The sequence below is a fragment of the Peromyscus eremicus genome, chromosome 17, assembly GCF_949786415.1.
Source record: "Peromyscus eremicus chromosome 17, PerEre_H2_v1, whole genome shotgun sequence".
Lineage (NCBI taxonomy): Eukaryota > Metazoa > Chordata > Mammalia > Rodentia > Cricetidae > Peromyscus > Peromyscus eremicus.
Genome location: NC_081433.1, coordinates 22,894,637 through 22,911,270, shown reverse-complemented (window position 1 = coordinate 22,911,270; position 16,634 = coordinate 22,894,637). Strand labels below are relative to the sequence as shown.

At 42.9% G+C, this 16,634-nt stretch overlaps 1 protein-coding gene across 1 annotated transcript in view; it reads right to left on the bottom strand.

The window, feature by feature from the left end:
• The window catches only part of Fut10 (fucosyltransferase 10), a 73,192-nt gene that overhangs the window by 6,131 nt on the left and 50,427 nt on the right, over positions 1-16,634 (bottom strand). The window contains exon 4 of the mRNA XM_059244382.1: positions 11,546-12,381. Within this exon, the coding sequence (XP_059100365.1) occupies positions 11,546-12,381 (836 nt within the window). The remainder of the gene's footprint in view (positions 1-11,545; positions 12,382-16,634) is intronic.

Here is a 16,634-nt window from a genome sequence, read left to right as displayed (position 1 = left end):
GACCTGAGTAGCAAACCCGGCTGTTTCTAAAATATGATTTTAAAAGACTCTGCTTCCAAAGAGAATATGGTTCCTAGGCTGAGAAGGAGAGACAATTCTGAGAGTCCTAAGACTCTGAACTCTTCCACAGTCTATAAGAAGCTGAATTCAAAGTGAGAATGCCTTCCCATGAAAGATGAAGTGTGAACTGTAGCTTTAGGCATTAAACAGGAAAGAGGTGGCTACCGACAAAGAGGGAACAGGGAATCACCAAGGATTTCCACACATTCCAAAACGTCAAGGATGGGCTACCTTATCAGTGTAGAACAGCCGGGAGGCCCGAGTGCAAAAAACGTTCAAATGCACTCAAATGCTCTTCTCTCTAGGCTTCCAGTAAATACCCAAGGAGGAAGATAAAAACAGAAGAGAAAGCACCAAGGGTCCCCCTCTTCGGGACAGTGTAAGAATGATGGTCATTTCCAATAGCTGAGGAGCCCCCATGGAACTGGACTAGGCCCTCTGGATAAGCGAGACAGTTGTTTGGCTTGAACTGTATAGGAGGCCCCCAGACAGTGGGATCAGAACCTGTAGTACCTAGTGCATGAGCCAGCTTTTTGGAACCTAGTGTCTATGTTGAGACACTTCCTGCCTTGGTGCAGGAAGGAGGGGCTTGGACCTGCCTCAACTGAATGTATCAGGCTCTGCTGACTCCCCATGGGAGATCTTGCCTTGGAGAAGGTGGGAATGGGGGGTGGGTTGGGGGGGGAAAGCTGGGGAGTGAGAGGAGGGAGTAGAGGGGAATCTGTGGTTGGTATGTAAAATGTATAGAAAATCTCTTAATAAATTAATAATAAAAAAAAGAATGGTGGTCATTCAAGAATCCCAGATTCTTTTCTCATAAAGAAAAACCATCATGAGCCACTAAGGGATCCTAAGAAAATCCTTCTACCCCTGGATCTACACCCATTGGGAAAACAAAACAAAAATCATCTTTTTAATGGTTGTGGGAAATCTAGAAATGATTTTGTGACTAAACAGGCTATGGTGATACTAGAAGTCACCTGCCATTGGTGAGGGACATGGAATTCTCCCACCCAAACCACCCAGAAATACAAAGCATAGTCTGTCATGGGAAAAAGAATCAGGAAAATCTACACACCTTTACCCCTAGATCCAGGAAATCAGAGCTGCCCTGAGTTGGAGGCTCCCAAGACAAAGAACCCAGCATGCCCCATCATGAACCTACCACATCATAATTCACAACTTTACTACATGCAAGACAAAAAACACTGAAGCCTCTGGAAAGTTAAAAGCAAGTAACAAAGGCCTGGGACTACTGTTCAATAGTGGAGTACTTCTCTGATATGTACAAAGGCCAGAAGGTGATCTGGCACTGGGGGAGGGGGAGATAAACACGAACTCAAACCCTAGCTCCACTCTTAAATAGACTGACGAAAGCATATCCACTTTTGAATACAAATGTTAGACCACCTCCATGTCTGTCCTGTTACCTGCAGCACCAGCAACCAGTCAATCAGTCAAGGACCACGGGCCACATGAAAAATAAGACAACAGCTAAGTAAGCATGGTCAAGAGAAAAAAGAAACGAATGGAAACAGAACTGGAAGATGACTCAGACACTGACACTCTCAGGGAGGGCATTTAAAATGATTGCCAGTCACCTGCTAAAAATACACAGTGGATAATGGAGGAAGTAGGCATGCTTCGGGGATCTGACTGAGAAACAGACAATGAGTCAAATGGAAATGCTATGTTTCAGTAGCTGAAAGGATATTGAATCCAGTGATGCCTACGCTACTTTCCACTGATGTCCTACGATTGGAACTTTTTAACATTGATTTGCTTAGGGAGGGTGGGGGATGCCATAGTGTACATGTGGGTGTCAGAAGACAGCCTTTGAGAGTCAGGCCACTCCTTCCCCCCCCCCCCCACAGGTTCTTAAGGACTCCAACTCAGGTCACCAGGCTTGGGCAACAAGCATTTACCTGCTGAGCCATTTCACCAGACCATCCACCTATGATTTGAAAATCACCACTTCAAGAGGGAGGAAGAAGAAAAACAAAATAAGGACACGCGTGGTTTCTATGTGGGGACTGTGAGGCTACCAACAATCTCCAACTTGGAACTGTCTCCTCACATCTTTTATCTATAACGTAAAAAGCAGAGAAATTTCCAGGCAACATCCGTTACAGTAAATTCTATTAGCCTGAGGTCAAGCTGCTTTGTTTTGTAGAAGTGGAAACAGGAAATGTTTAAATTCTCTTGGATGGTCAGACCAGAAATATCCCCCATCTTCATATAGTATTTAGCATTCGAATCCCTCCAATGTCATCCAAAGTACATGAAATATTCTTTAACATTTCAGAATTTTGACCCAGGATATGTTCATTGGATAACTTTTAACAGCTAGTGTCTGTTACACAGGAAATACTAGTTTGCATTCAGTCGACATTAGATTAAAGCTTGTTCAAAATAAGGGCTTATGCTGGGGACAGAGCTCAGTGAGCAAACATGCTTGCCTTTAAGACCTGAGTTAGAACCTCCAGAGCCATGGAAAGCTGGACTTGTGATAGTGTACATCTGCAAACCTGGTGTCTCTGGGGTGAGATAAGAGGCCAAGACAAGGGACTCCCCAGAAGCTCACAAGCAGCTATCCTGGTATACAAAGTGGTACCACACAACAAGGGCCTTGTTTCAGATATGGTGGAAGATGAGAACCAACCCAAGGTCGTCATCTGACCTCCACACCTACTCTGTGGCACACATAACCATACTCACACATGTAAATGTATGCACATCTCTCTCTCTCTCTCTCTCTCTCTCTCTCTCTCTCTCTCTCTCTCTCTCACACACACACACACACACACACACACACACACACACACACACACACACACGAATAAAGCAATTCATTCTCTCCTGGCAAGTGTCCAGTTGATGAATTATGGTTATGATGAAGGTGCTTATTTAATACCAATAGCTGTATCTTACCAGAAAATTCTGAACTGTGACTCCGACTCCATTTAATTCTATCTTTTGTTACTGGAGTGTGCACTCTCTGGGTAGTTAATGGAGTCACTGTTAACAGTTGGTGTCCTCAGTACTGCGGCAATTGTACTAAAAAGTTTCTTCCAATAATAAGGATGGCCCTTTGGAAGATTTTAGTAGAATCTGTACTGTAAATATTCTTGTTCCTCATCAGAGAATCTTTCCTTCACAGAGCCCATCAAAATTTATTTCCATAATTATTCAATGCTGCCTGTTCAAACTGCAAGCATATGACAAAGGCAATGTCTTTTATTGATGGCCATTATCTAAGCCAGTCCGAAATGCCTTAGTAATAGTTTCACAGCATTTTTTTTTCTGTAAATAAAATGCAGATATCCAAGTAAAATAGTATTGACTGGACACATAGTTTAATTCCACTCTCTCTTGAATTCCCACGAGATGAGAATAATATATTTTGTGTTACGGTACGGATTCATAAAGAAAAATTAAGATGATGAAGAAAACAAGAGCCAAGTTTTGGAGACTGTGAAGTTAATAGATGGGTGGCAAATGACTTCACTGAGCAGAGAAAGCCCAATCCCAACAAGCAGCAAGCACAATAAGATATTCTGGAATCTGGTGACAGACGGGATCCCTGGGCATGGCTGTAACCATGGGCTAACAGCAAGGCTAAAGCTCCTTGTTTAAGAAGAAACTTTGGTGCCATGTCATTATTCTGCACACACACACACACACACACACACACACACACACACACACACACACAAAATGATGCTCACCATTCACAGCAAAAACAGGTCCACTTTCGAGGAATTTGAAGAGTGGGACTTGATTTTCTTAATAATGAGTTACGTTGCACTTTATTTACTTTGTGGGCAGGAGAGGGAGGGATGTGCACACTGAAGTAAGAGAATGACCTTGCAAGTCAGTCCTCTCCTTCCACTGTGTGGTTTCTGGGGCTCAAACTCGGGTTGTCAGCCTTGGCATTTACTTACTGAGCCATCTCGCTGGCCTAACAGTGAGACTTTAGATTCCAAGGGTTAAGGGAGTGTAGGCTTAGATGAAGTAGGGACATTGTATTCCAGCAGATACCTTATTATTTAAATATCCAGTATCTCCTCCAAAGGCTATTGTATTAAAAACTTGGTGCTTAGCTGATGGCCCTGTTCTAGGAGGTTCTGGGACTTTAGGATATAGGATGTAACTGGGTGAAGTAGGTCACTGAGGGCCTCTCAGGGTGTCCCTCTCACTCTCCTTCTACCCCTGCCCCTAACTCCCACTTCCATTCTTCCCTGAGGTAAATAACTGACCACATTCCTGCTGCCATGGTGTTCTCCTATTAACACTAAAAAGACAAGCTCCAGTACTGAGAACTGACATTTCTAAAACCATGAGCTAAAACAACTCTTTCCCTTACTCTGTCTGCATTAGGGATTTGTCACAGTGACGTGACGGACATACATCTCATGTACCTGAAGAGCTCAGCTCTCTCTTGTTGCAACTGAACAGGGCTGTGACCAAACGCATACCTTACCTCCCTCTGGGTGACTCTCCTTTATGACCCTCAAAGTTAACCATCGAAGCCATGGAACTCATCATAACCATATCCCAACCCAATACAAAAGAGGAGCTAGGCTCTATGGGGCCCTCTTTCTTTAACGAAAGAAAGACAGATTCTGTCGCCTTCCTTACTCTGAAGACATGGTCCTGAGATGCATCTCGGTGGATAAGTACAAAAGTTTAGCCAATGAGGCTCATGGAAAAGTACTTCACCTCCCCCAACCCTCGCTCCTCTCTGGGGCTGTACTCCCCAATAAAACTATAGTCCTTAAGACTCAGTTTCCATTTTTGCTTCCTGTGGAGACCAGGCGAGGTAATCGCACAGAGCATTTGTTACCTGGTGACAGTAAATGCTCCACGGTGATTACAGAGCCTTGAGTATTAAGAACATCACCAGCTCTGAGAAGAGCTAGCCTGAATGAACCACGAGAATCCTCCAGCAGCCCTGACCAGGCTGTGCTGACAAGAACAAGGGAAGCATGTGGAGCCCGTCTTGAGGTGTGTGGGCTGAGGTGAAAGGGACACAGAAGAGCTTTCACAGACCTGGAGGGACACGCTCGTGAAATTCAATGCTGTAGCAAGAATAACTGAAGCTGTTTCCAGTGACATGTTGAATGGCTCCTTAAACTTGGATGTGATGACAACCTACTGTAAATAGAGATGTCAAAGCTGCCTTGGCGTAACATTGAGCAAGGTGGTCCAAGAGCTCTGGGAGCTGGAAAAGCTAGGATAGGTTTTTACCATGTGATTATGATCCCTGTGACAGAAGACATTCCCCTTATGATATCAATATGGAAAGCACTGATGGGAGGACTGTATCTATTTTTTAATTGTCCATAGGATCCATAATGTTGCATTTAAATAACAGTAAATACATAATGCGACCCTTTTCAGACTGTAATTACATTTCTCCCTTCTCTTTTCTCCCTCCAAACTCTCCTATAGGTCCCTCCCTGCTTTCTTTCAAATTGTTTTTTCACAATCGTCATTGCATGCGTACATGTTTATGTATATACATATATATTCTTAAATATAACCAGTTCCATCTATGCAGTGTTACTTGTACACATGTTTTCAGGGCTCACTGTTTGGCACTGGACAACCAATTGGTGTGCTCTGCCCTGGGCAAGACCACCTCTCCTGTTTCTAGCTTTCCTTGGTTGCCTATAGTTCTTGGTGTGGGGTTGATACAGAATTGGGGAGCCCAGTGCCAATGGAGATACATACATACATACATACATACATACACACACACACACACACACACACACACACACACACAAACACTCCCTCACCCAAGGTTCAGGGAACACTGCAGAAGAGGTGGGGGGGAGATTGTCAGAGCCAGAGGATCAAGGAGTTTGCTTTGAGATTGTGCCTCCTAGTAATATCAGAAGCTGCACCCATAAAGTCTCACCAAGATGATCACCCAAATGTGGGCTGAACAAGGATGTCACCAGTGGGCATGCCAAAGTGGACAGGAAAAATCCTATGAGGCCTCAACCCTACATTTTGTATTTCTTAAAACCATATTATCGTATATATTTGTTGTACCTGTTCCTGTGTTATATATAGACATTATACAAGTCTACATGATACACTGAGTATGATCCCTTCCATATCACTCTACTCTCCCCTAAGCCTTCCCATTTCCATTAAGTCCCTTTCTTTCCTTAGACAGTTTTGTTTTTATCTGTTATGTTATTTTTTCACATGTCATTTTATGAATCTACATAATCAAGGAACCATATATGGGAGACACTTATCTGAGACTGGATTAATTCATTTAACGTGATTCCCTCCAGTTCATCCATTTCCTCGCTGACGATTTAATGTCTTTAGAGCTGAAAAAAAAAAAAAAACTCCCTGTCTACGAACCACGTTTTCTTTCTCCATTCCTCTGCCACTGGAAAACTTGGCTGATTCCATAACAGGGATTGCGAATAGTGCAGCAATAAATATCAGTGTGCAAGCTTCTCTGAGATGGGTTGATTGGCAGTACCTTACATAAACACCCAAAAGTGGTATAGCTGTGTCGTATGACGGATATACTCTTAGCTTCCGTAGGCACCTCCGTACGGACTTCCATTGCGACTGGACTAATTTACGTGCCTACCAGGGTTCCATCATGACCACACCCTCCTCCTCATCTGTTGCTTTCACAACGACTGCCATTCTTAATGGAGATGGAACTTCAGCGTTGTCATTTATCTTCCTCTGCTGACTAATGAGGTTGAGCCCTGTTTTCATATGTTCCAGCGGCCATTCGTGTTTCATCTTTTAGGGGCTTGTCTGTTCAGTTCATGGGCCCATTTATTGTTTTGCTTCCTAGCGTTCATATTTGCAGTTCTTTATAGATTCCAGACATCGACACCCCTGCCTGAGCTACAGCTGACAACAACTGTCTCCCACTCTGTAGACTGTCTGTTGCTTCTGCTGAGAGTTTCTTACGCTGTGCAGAGCTTTTTAATTTCACGAAATCCCATCTGTCATTCCGTGAGGGTATTTGCTGTGTTCATCGGGGGGGTCTATGTAGAAAGTTCTTGCCTATTCCTATACCCTGAAGTATTTTCCTCTAAGAGTATTGGCTGTTTTTGTTTTTGTTTTTGTTTTTGTTTTTCTTTTTCTTTTTTGGTTTTTCGAGACAGGGTTTCTCTGTGTAGCTTTGCGCCTTTCCTGGAACTCACTTGGTAGTCCAGGCTGGCCTCGAACTCACAGAGATCCACCTGGCTCTGCCTCCCAAGTGCTGGGATTAAAGGCGTGCGCCACCACCGCCTGGCTGAGTATTGGCTGTTTTTAAATTAAGGTCTTTGAATCACATTGAAGTGATTTTTGTTCAGGATAAGAGAAAGGAGTCTAATTTCATTCGTCTGCAGGTAGATATCCAGTCGGAAAAATTTACTGAATAGGTAGTCTTTTTCCAGTGTCTATTTTTAAATCTTTGTCAAAAACATGTAGGAAGTCTTAAATTTCAATTAATTGAGATTTTAATGCAATGTATTTTGATATATTTACTGCTCAGTCCTCTCCCAGCTTCTTGCAGATCCACCCCTACACCTTTCCACCCTCCTACACACTTCATGACTTCCTTTAGTTTTTAAATAATCCAGCCAGTCCAACATGTGCTCACATACTCATAGACTCCTGGGTGTGGGGCCATCCACTGGAGTATGGCCCTATCTACCAGGGCTCACTCCTTAAAGAGAACTAACTCTTCCTCTCCCAGCAACTACTAATCCCCAACAGATCTTCAACTGAGACTTCTTGACCACCACCCACCTCCACGCTGACATTGGTCTGTCTTGAGCCTGCATAAGCCTTGTATGTGCCATCACGATCACTCAGAGTTTGTGTGTGCAGCTGCCCTGCTGTGCCCAGAAAACACTGTTTCAACGCTAACCCTAACCTTAACCCACCACCTCTTACTATCTTTCTCTTTCCTCTTCTACAATGATCCCCGAGCCTTGAGAGGAGAAGTGTGATATACACATCCCATTTAAAGCTGAGCCCAGGCTCTTATTCTCTACTCCCTGAGAGGTTGTGGGTCTCTGTCCTAATTACCATGAACTACAAAAAGAAGTGTCTTTAATAAGGCTGAGAGATACACTAATCTATGGGCATAATGATAAGTCTTTAGTACTTAGTTTAATACTATATCCATTTAGCAAAATAACAGTAAAGGTTCTCCCCTAGGGCCTGGGGTCTATCTAGCCATAGCACAGGTTCTTAGCTTTTATACTGGTGCCTGGTAGAAGTACTAACTTACAAAGAAGGCCTTAAATCCAATCAGAAAGTGGCTGACTATTCCCCAACATTCATGCCACTGTTGTACCAGTGGGCATATCTTGCCAGGCCAGTCATTTTTTTAAGCTCACATAATTCACAGCTAACTAAGACTAATGGTGATTTTTCTCCTCAGGTAGCATGTACAGCAAGTTCCAATACAAATAAAGCTTCCAGCGCAGTACCAGCTTGATTTCACCATGTTCTATGGCTTGAGTATGTGGTATCTTCAGCAAGAGTCATACCCAAGTTCTGGAGGGTAGTCAAAAGTAATAGCAATATCCTATAACATTTGTAGGGGGAGTCCATGGAACCAACAGCTCCAAAAGAAGAGGTAACTCAGTCTTGCAATTGGCTTTTGATAGCCTATGGGGTCTGGGAGGGGAACTGTCCTTACATTAAAGGGTATATATATAAATGTGTGTATAGATAGATAGATAGATAGATAGATAGATACACACACACACACACACACACACACACACACACATACACACACACACACACACACACACATATATATATATATATATATATATATATATATATATATATATATATATATATATATATATATATAAGCTTCTATAGTAGTAGGTTTCCATATGACTTTTTCAAAGGTGTTAAGTGTTATGTTAGTCATCCTTCCCTGTAATCCCTCTTTTACCCTAGCAATCCCACTTAATCCTTCTTGCGCCATTATTTCCCATCCCCCTTCATGTTACCTATATTCTATATCCCTGACCTTGAACCCAATCCTGCAAGCCTCTTCAAAGTTTCTTGGCCTCTATGGATATTCCAAAACTATCTAGCAATTCAAAGCTAACATCCACAAATGTAAGAAAACATGCCATGTTTGTTCTTCTTGGTCTAGGTTATCTCACTAAGAATAATTATTTCTAGCTCCAACCATTTACCTGCAAATTTCATGTCAGTTTAAGTCTTCTACTTTTCCATCTATGTTTTCTATATATTCATTTGTCAATTGCTACAAAAATACTTAATAAGCTTTCTATTGAGATTATGTTAAATCCCTATCAATTTTAAAACTGACAACAATATTGACAAAATCCTTGGGCATGATTTATCTTACCATTGATTTAGCTTGCTTCCCTGAATAGCATTTTTCACTTCTGGTGTATCTTATTTCTAACTGGCCAGACAGCTCTAATTAGTTCATATTTTATGGTACTATAATAGTATTTTTAAGCAATTTATTTTTTCTAATTGTTTATTGCTAGAATATAGAAAAAAATCATTTTATCAGCTTTGTATTCTTCAATTTTATTTTCACAAATTAGTTCTGCCACGTTTCTTGTACACAGCCCTTGTTTAATATCCTTCCTTATGTTTTAGGGTGGTCACTAAATATTCTGCTGTAGCAGAACACTATAAACTAGGTGTTTCTCACAATTCTGGAGTCTGGGTAGTACATGATCAAGGAGCTAGAAATTTCAGTGTGATGTACTGTCTCTACAACAGCATCTAAGATCTGACGCAGAGTTGACTCCTTCCTTAAACCCCATCCTGTGGAAGAGCCCCTTAAAAAAATTACCCAATCTTGTCCCAGGGACTTGCGGTCAAGATACCTCAGCTAACTGCTGCTTTTTACTTCTGTTAAACAGCTTGCTTGCTCTACTTCTATTTGCAACTGACAACCAGGATATGGGTTTTACCTTTAAAAGCTCCCTGCAGCTGGGTGGTGGTGGCACATGCCTTTAAACCTAGCACTGAGGAGGCAGAGGCAGGCGGATCTCTGTGAGTTCGAGTCCAGTCTGGTCTACAGAGCAAGATCCAGGATAGGGACCAAAAACTACACAGAGAAACCCTGTCTTGAAAAAAACAAAAAAAAGAAAAGAAAAAATAAAAAGAAAAAAAGCTCCCTACAGAAAGTCATCAGTGTTAGCATTTAAGCATTAGCTGGCTGGCCCCTTGGGAACCTTGACATCCTAGGTAGCTGTATGCATAGCCTGTTTGTGCATGTGCCAAGGCACCCCTCTCGCTCTCCCTCTCCTTCTCTCTCCCCACTCTCTCCCCCTCCTCTCCCCTCCCATCTCTCTCTCTTCCCATAAGGTCACATCTGCAACTCCTCTCCTTCCCCTTTTCCATTTTCTTCTTCTCTCTTCCTCTCTTCTGTCTCCAGAGGCACACTCTGTGTCCCTTCTTCCCTTCCCTTAATAAAATACTCCATGTGAGTGCTGTCTGCATGGTGTGAGTGACTTTCCACCATGCCCCTTGGCTCCATCTCGCCAAGGCCACTGCCATGCCACTTTTAAATGCAACAGTCAGAGATGCTCTATGAGAACTGTTTCCCAACAGGCAGTTGCCAGCCAGCTTAATAAATACCATCAAATTAGTAACCCTGTTTTGTTGAGTAGTCCTTGGGGTCTCTGCCCGGTGACATTAGCCTCATTGTTATTTGAAGTCTTCATATAGGTTGAGCATCCCTCACCTGAGACCTGAAAAAAATCTTACAAGCTGAGCCTCCCTCATGTGAGATCTAAAGATCTGAAATCCAAAATGCTCTGAAGTCTGAAACTTATTGAGCAACAAACTTTCTACTTTCACAACATTTCAGGTTTGGGATTTGGGGATTAGAAATATTCAACTGGTAAAGGCTATGCAAATAATTAAAAGACGTGAAAAACCTCAACATCTGAAACTCTTCTGGATCCCAAGCATTAAGGATTAGGACAATTAAATTATATTAGCCAGCATGAGTATATGTCAGAAAGAACAAGATCAAGAATGGAGACAGAGGTAGCTAAATGCATATGCAAGATGAGTTTCCTAATGGCAGCCTGTGGGCTTGAGGGAAGGGGGCTGGCACAAACCACAAGGTCCTTAGCAACAGAACTGATGAAGGGATTATAGGACTGCTCATGCAGGCGGCAGGCAGACCTCTTTAAGTTTCTGATTTGGGGACCTTCTTCTGCAGTCCCATGTGTCAATGGCCAGCACCTGTAGCAAAAGTATCTTTCAGAAGAAACAAGGAGAACTGAAGGTCCTAATTGTAAGCATGCCAGCGTCCCCAAAGAGTAAAGCGATCTTCTACCTTCTTGTGTGGCACACCTCTCTGTTAGGAATGGAGAATGGTGGCGGGCAGCAGCCACAGACAGAAGGTCTGCACCACACAGAGAGGCAGAGCCAGCCCACACCCCTCCTCACACACAGCAAACTTCCATTCACTCACCTGCTCCTGTAGCCTACTGTTTTCCCACACCCTGCGGCACACCATACACTCAAATGTATCGATGTAGTTGTCCTGGTTAATGTCTTGCACGCCCCACTTCCGTTCCCGGAGAGCTGTCAGAAGCCGCTGGTTAGAGATCTCCCCCTTCAGCTTCCATTCTACATAGGCCTCATACAATCTGTCATCATAATCCAGTTGTCTAATGAAACGGGCCAGTTCTTTGGGGTGAGAAAATTCGGAAACAAGAATGGCACTTCTGTTACTTGGGAGCCAGTCTGCGATGGTGGGGGATCCATAATACACAGGCACGACCCCCAGTTTCAGTGGTCTCCAGAACTTCTCTGTGATGTAATCATCACAAACTGCATTCTCAAAAGCAAGGATGAACTTATACTGGGCGATGATCCTGTAGAAGCCATCGGCATCCATGGAGGCTGGATTCTTCAGCGGCTGAGGAAGATGTTTGTTCTGTAAACACTCACCGTAGGAATCAACTTCAATGTAAGCCATCAGCTCACGAACATAGCTGTCCCTGTCTGACGGGGGATCACAGTCTGACTGTACATATACCAGTGGAGCAAGTTTTTGTCTTAGGTTGTTTTTAGACTGCAAAGGTACGAGGTATCTGAGTGACTTCAGGACTTCCACACCTTCCAGGTACTGGGTGGTCAGCGGCAAGTGGGAATGCCTGCTGAACGTGGCTGTGTGGTTGAATAAGGTGATGACTGGCTTGTGGAAGAGCTTATAATTGTTTTTGGGGGACTCTTCATGGAATAGGGCCCAGTCATGATAGGCTTTCCGAGGCAGAGGTAAGCTGTCTATGTTCAAGTCAGTACCTAGGAGGAGAAAATAAAATATGAATGAATATGTCCAAAGGAAGTTTGGGATCTCAGGGTAAAAATATAATACAAAGGAGTGTTGTGGTGATATATTGTGTACCCTAATAAACTTGCTTAAGGATCAGAGGACAGAGCCAGCCACTAGATTAGACATAGAGGTCAGGCAGTGGTGGCACATACCCTTAATCCTATCACTCGGAGGCAGAGATCCATCTCCATCTCTGTGAGTTCAAGGCCACAGTGGAAACAGAGCCAGGCAGTGGCGGCACACACCTTTAATCCCAGTACTGGAAAGCACACATGCCTTTAATCCCAGGAAGTGACATGGTTGGGCAGAGAAAGGTATATAAAGTATGAGGAAACAGGAATTCACTCTCTTTAGGCTGAGGATTTCATAAAGGTAAGAACTAGTGGCTGACTGTTCTGCTTCTCTGATCTTTCAGCTTTCACCCTGTTATCCAGCTCTGGGTTTTTTTTTTTTTTTATTATAAGACCATCTAAGATTCAAACAACAGAGTGCAATGCTGTAAATAATAAGTGCATATGTCAGTGCCCCTCCCAAGTGCCTAGAAGCCAACTGTGAAGCACGCACCCGAAAACTAGACAGGGAAAGAACCACCAAATATAAGGACTGTCCTTTTCATTCCTTAAAAAAGGTACAGGGAGGAGTGCCTGGGCAGATTTCAAACGAGGTATCATTCTACTGCCTTCTGCAAACGGCTCTTCATTCCAGAGGCACAGTCTACAAGATATCAGGAGAATGAAGACATCAAGACAGACAGTTCCTTAAAAAAAAAAAAAAAAAAAAAAGGCAAGAAAAGGAAGCAAAATGGAGAAAAGCAACCGGTCTGGCAGATTGATTAATCGGGTTAAGTGGGGAGGAATCATCCAAGAGCAGCCTTAAGAAATATGCAGGATAGATTTTTTTTTTAATCCAAAATGATTGATTTCAACAGAGTGCAGTTGATCAATCTTAGTCAAAATGGTAGACAGGGGGCTTTTAAAGACCAAAACACTGATAATAGCCCTATGTCACAGACTGCTGCAGGGGTAGGCATGAATTAACAAGTACATCAAAAAATAAAGAGGCCTAACAGGGTTATAATTAGGAGTGATTCTGGCTTCCACGAGATGAATTGGAAAAACCTCTGAAATATGATAATATGTAGATAGATGTGATGGATGTGGTCAGCAGTTATTTCCTGACCATGTGGGTAGAGATCCGCTCAGGAAGAACTAATTTCTATGACTAAGGAAGAAAAATTACGACTTTATCACAATATGGAATTTCTGAATGCTCCTGACAATGATACTGTGTACACTGGCTTGAGGTTGTTAAATATTAATGTAAAGAAACAGCAAAACCAAAACACACACACACACACACACACACACACACACACACACACACCAGAAGAAAACTCCATCTTCTGCCACCTACTAGGGGATTAAAATGTACCAAATAACTACAGCAGTATGAAACACAGTCTCTGGTGGGCTCACAAAAATTAGTTACGTAAGGTTAATTCAAATGCTCTCAAATAAGTACAAACTCTTTGATGTCAACTGTACATCAGTACGAAATTAGGTAATCAAAAGGGGCTTTTAGTCCAGATTGATGAGACTGAATGTGGCCGCCACCTGAAGCTGCTTATTCACAACCTACTGAGCTCACATGGTAGACTGGGTGGGAGTCCTGAGGGTCACCCTGTACCTCCAAGCCAGCAGTCCAAGGTCCTTATTAACCAGATGAAATTCAACCCCAACTTCACTGGTAGGTAATATCTAAGCAGTGGGGCCTGTGCTTATAGAGGCAACAGTATCTCATACCTGGCTGACTATGAGGTATGGGCATGACAGGGCATTTCTGAGACTAGATACCACATGCTGCTGGGGTAGACACGCTAGAGGGTCCCCGCAATGCCCAGAATCTGGTGATCTGTCCCCCCTTCAAGTGCAGAATCCCCTACATGCTGCAAAGTGATGAGGGAACTGAGACATAACCAACCATGTGTACCAATGTTGATAACGAATTCTTTCCTATTCACTAGTTCTGGCATGCATAATGCCAGCTCAATCCAACGACACACTGAGCAATGTTCTTGAGCTCCATGGTCCCTGTATTTTTCTCATTTGTGACTCAAAATAAAGAAGCAAAAAAAAAAAAAAAAAAAAGGGTTTGAAACCTTCCTAGGTGACATTAAATTGAATCAGAGGATACATACTGAGCACAGAGAAATTGCGGAAAAGCTACCTCTACCTCGGTGACAGGCTTGTGTTCTCAATCACGAGCTGCCGTGGCTTCTTCAGCAGAGAGTCAAGACTACCCATGCTCGGTGAATCCTGTGTCCATCTGTCTATTTTTTTTTTCCTTCAATCCCTCTCGACCGAGACCAATATGTCTCTGGAGCCTTGCTGTGTGCAGCTGAGCAGGGACACAGAGACCACCGCAAAGCATCCTCCAGTGTTCACAGAGCAAAGAGAGCCTGAGCTCACCTCTGCTTATCTACATCCGTAAAGTGCAGCAGGAAGTAAAAGCAGCCGCATCAAGATTTCTGTGACCGCTGGGCAGTGGTGGCGCACACCTTTAATCCCAGCACTTGGGAGGCAGAGCCAGGTAGATCTCTGTGAGTTCGAGGCCAGCCTGGTCTCCAAAGCAAGTTCCAGGAAAGGCGCAAAGCTACCCAGAGAAACCCTGTCTTGAAAAAACCAAAAAACAAAAAACAAACAAAAAAAAAAGATTTCTGTGACCACTCTGAAGGTCCAGTCATGGTGTGTGGGTAATACGAATGGGGCTGAAATGAGCCTCTTACTCATTACAAGTGGTGAGCTGCTACAGAATCTCAATGACAGAAAGGATGGAAGACGATGAGCCCCTCACACATGCAATCTATAGTAACAAAATCAAAACAAGACCTTGCAGAATCTAAGCAAAACTATATTTGTTTATTAAGAATCAACACACAGAGCTGGACATGGTGGCACACACCAATAATCCCAGAATTTGGGAGGCTGAGGGAGAAAGAATGACTTCAAGGCCAGCCTGGACTACACCCTGAACAATACAGCATGATCCTGTCTCTGAAACCAAGTATTGAGAATTTACCTCAATAGCAGAACGTTGTTCCTAAAGTGGCACAAGAATATAAGCCCAATGCCCAGTGCTCCCCCTCCCCGAAAAAAACTAAATGTGAAAGTTTCCATTCTCTCCTCTTAATTCTGTTGAGTCTGCAGGGGTAGGGAAATGCCCCTATTATTAGTGAGATATGTCACTTTAATAGAGAGAAAAGTTAAAGTAACTTACCAGAAGTACTTCACATATTTGCTATTTTAAAAAGCATTTTCCAGCACTGGATGGTGATGATGCATGCCTTTCATCTCAGCACTCGGGAGGCAGAGGCAGGTGAATCTCTAAGTATGAGGTCAGCCTGGTCTACAGAGAGAGTTCCAGGACAGCCAGAGCTACACAGAGAAACTCTGTCTCAAAAAAAACAAAAACAAACAAACAAGCACTTCTCAGTATCTTTCCTGAGACATACGTGAAAAGTAACACAACCCCAAATCCCTAAGCACAGACATCATCATCACATTAAGTAAGTCTTCTGTTGATTGTTTCAAGCTAACATTCCCCCAGGAAACAATTTTTTAAATGTCACTTTGCTCCCCCATAAGCTACTATCCATCTTAGGCCTAAGCCTTGGCTAGAAAACACTCAGAAACAGTAAAATCAAAACCACCACAGATTTCAACTACCACACTGGGGACATCACAGCCTATGGCAGAGTCTCAGTGCTGGACCATTCTACAAGGGAGTGGCTGAAAAAACAAGCGGATGATTTAACTTCAGCTCCAGGATAATGTCTATCACCGGAGTGGAGCTGCGTAAAGCGATGGAAATAAAAATATGGTGATTCATAAAAATCTGACTCACTATATATGTTCACCAGTTTATATAGTCACTTTTGCAGCCTCTTACATTTAACAGCTTTGGATTCAAACTTTGATTCCTCTGGGTGATTTTGTGTGTACTGAATATCGATACATTTATTAGTTCCTTTAAACAGCTGCTGATGAACAGAACTTACGCACTAAAGTACATTGTAAAGGGAATTGCAAATTTGGGATAAAGTTAATGCTGGCAAATCATGCCAGACTGCTGACTACAGAGACCGATTTGCAATACCAATAGGAGGAGCGACATGCTTCATGGGACGTGTTTATGTGCCTTCCTCCTTCTAAGGGCACGTGGA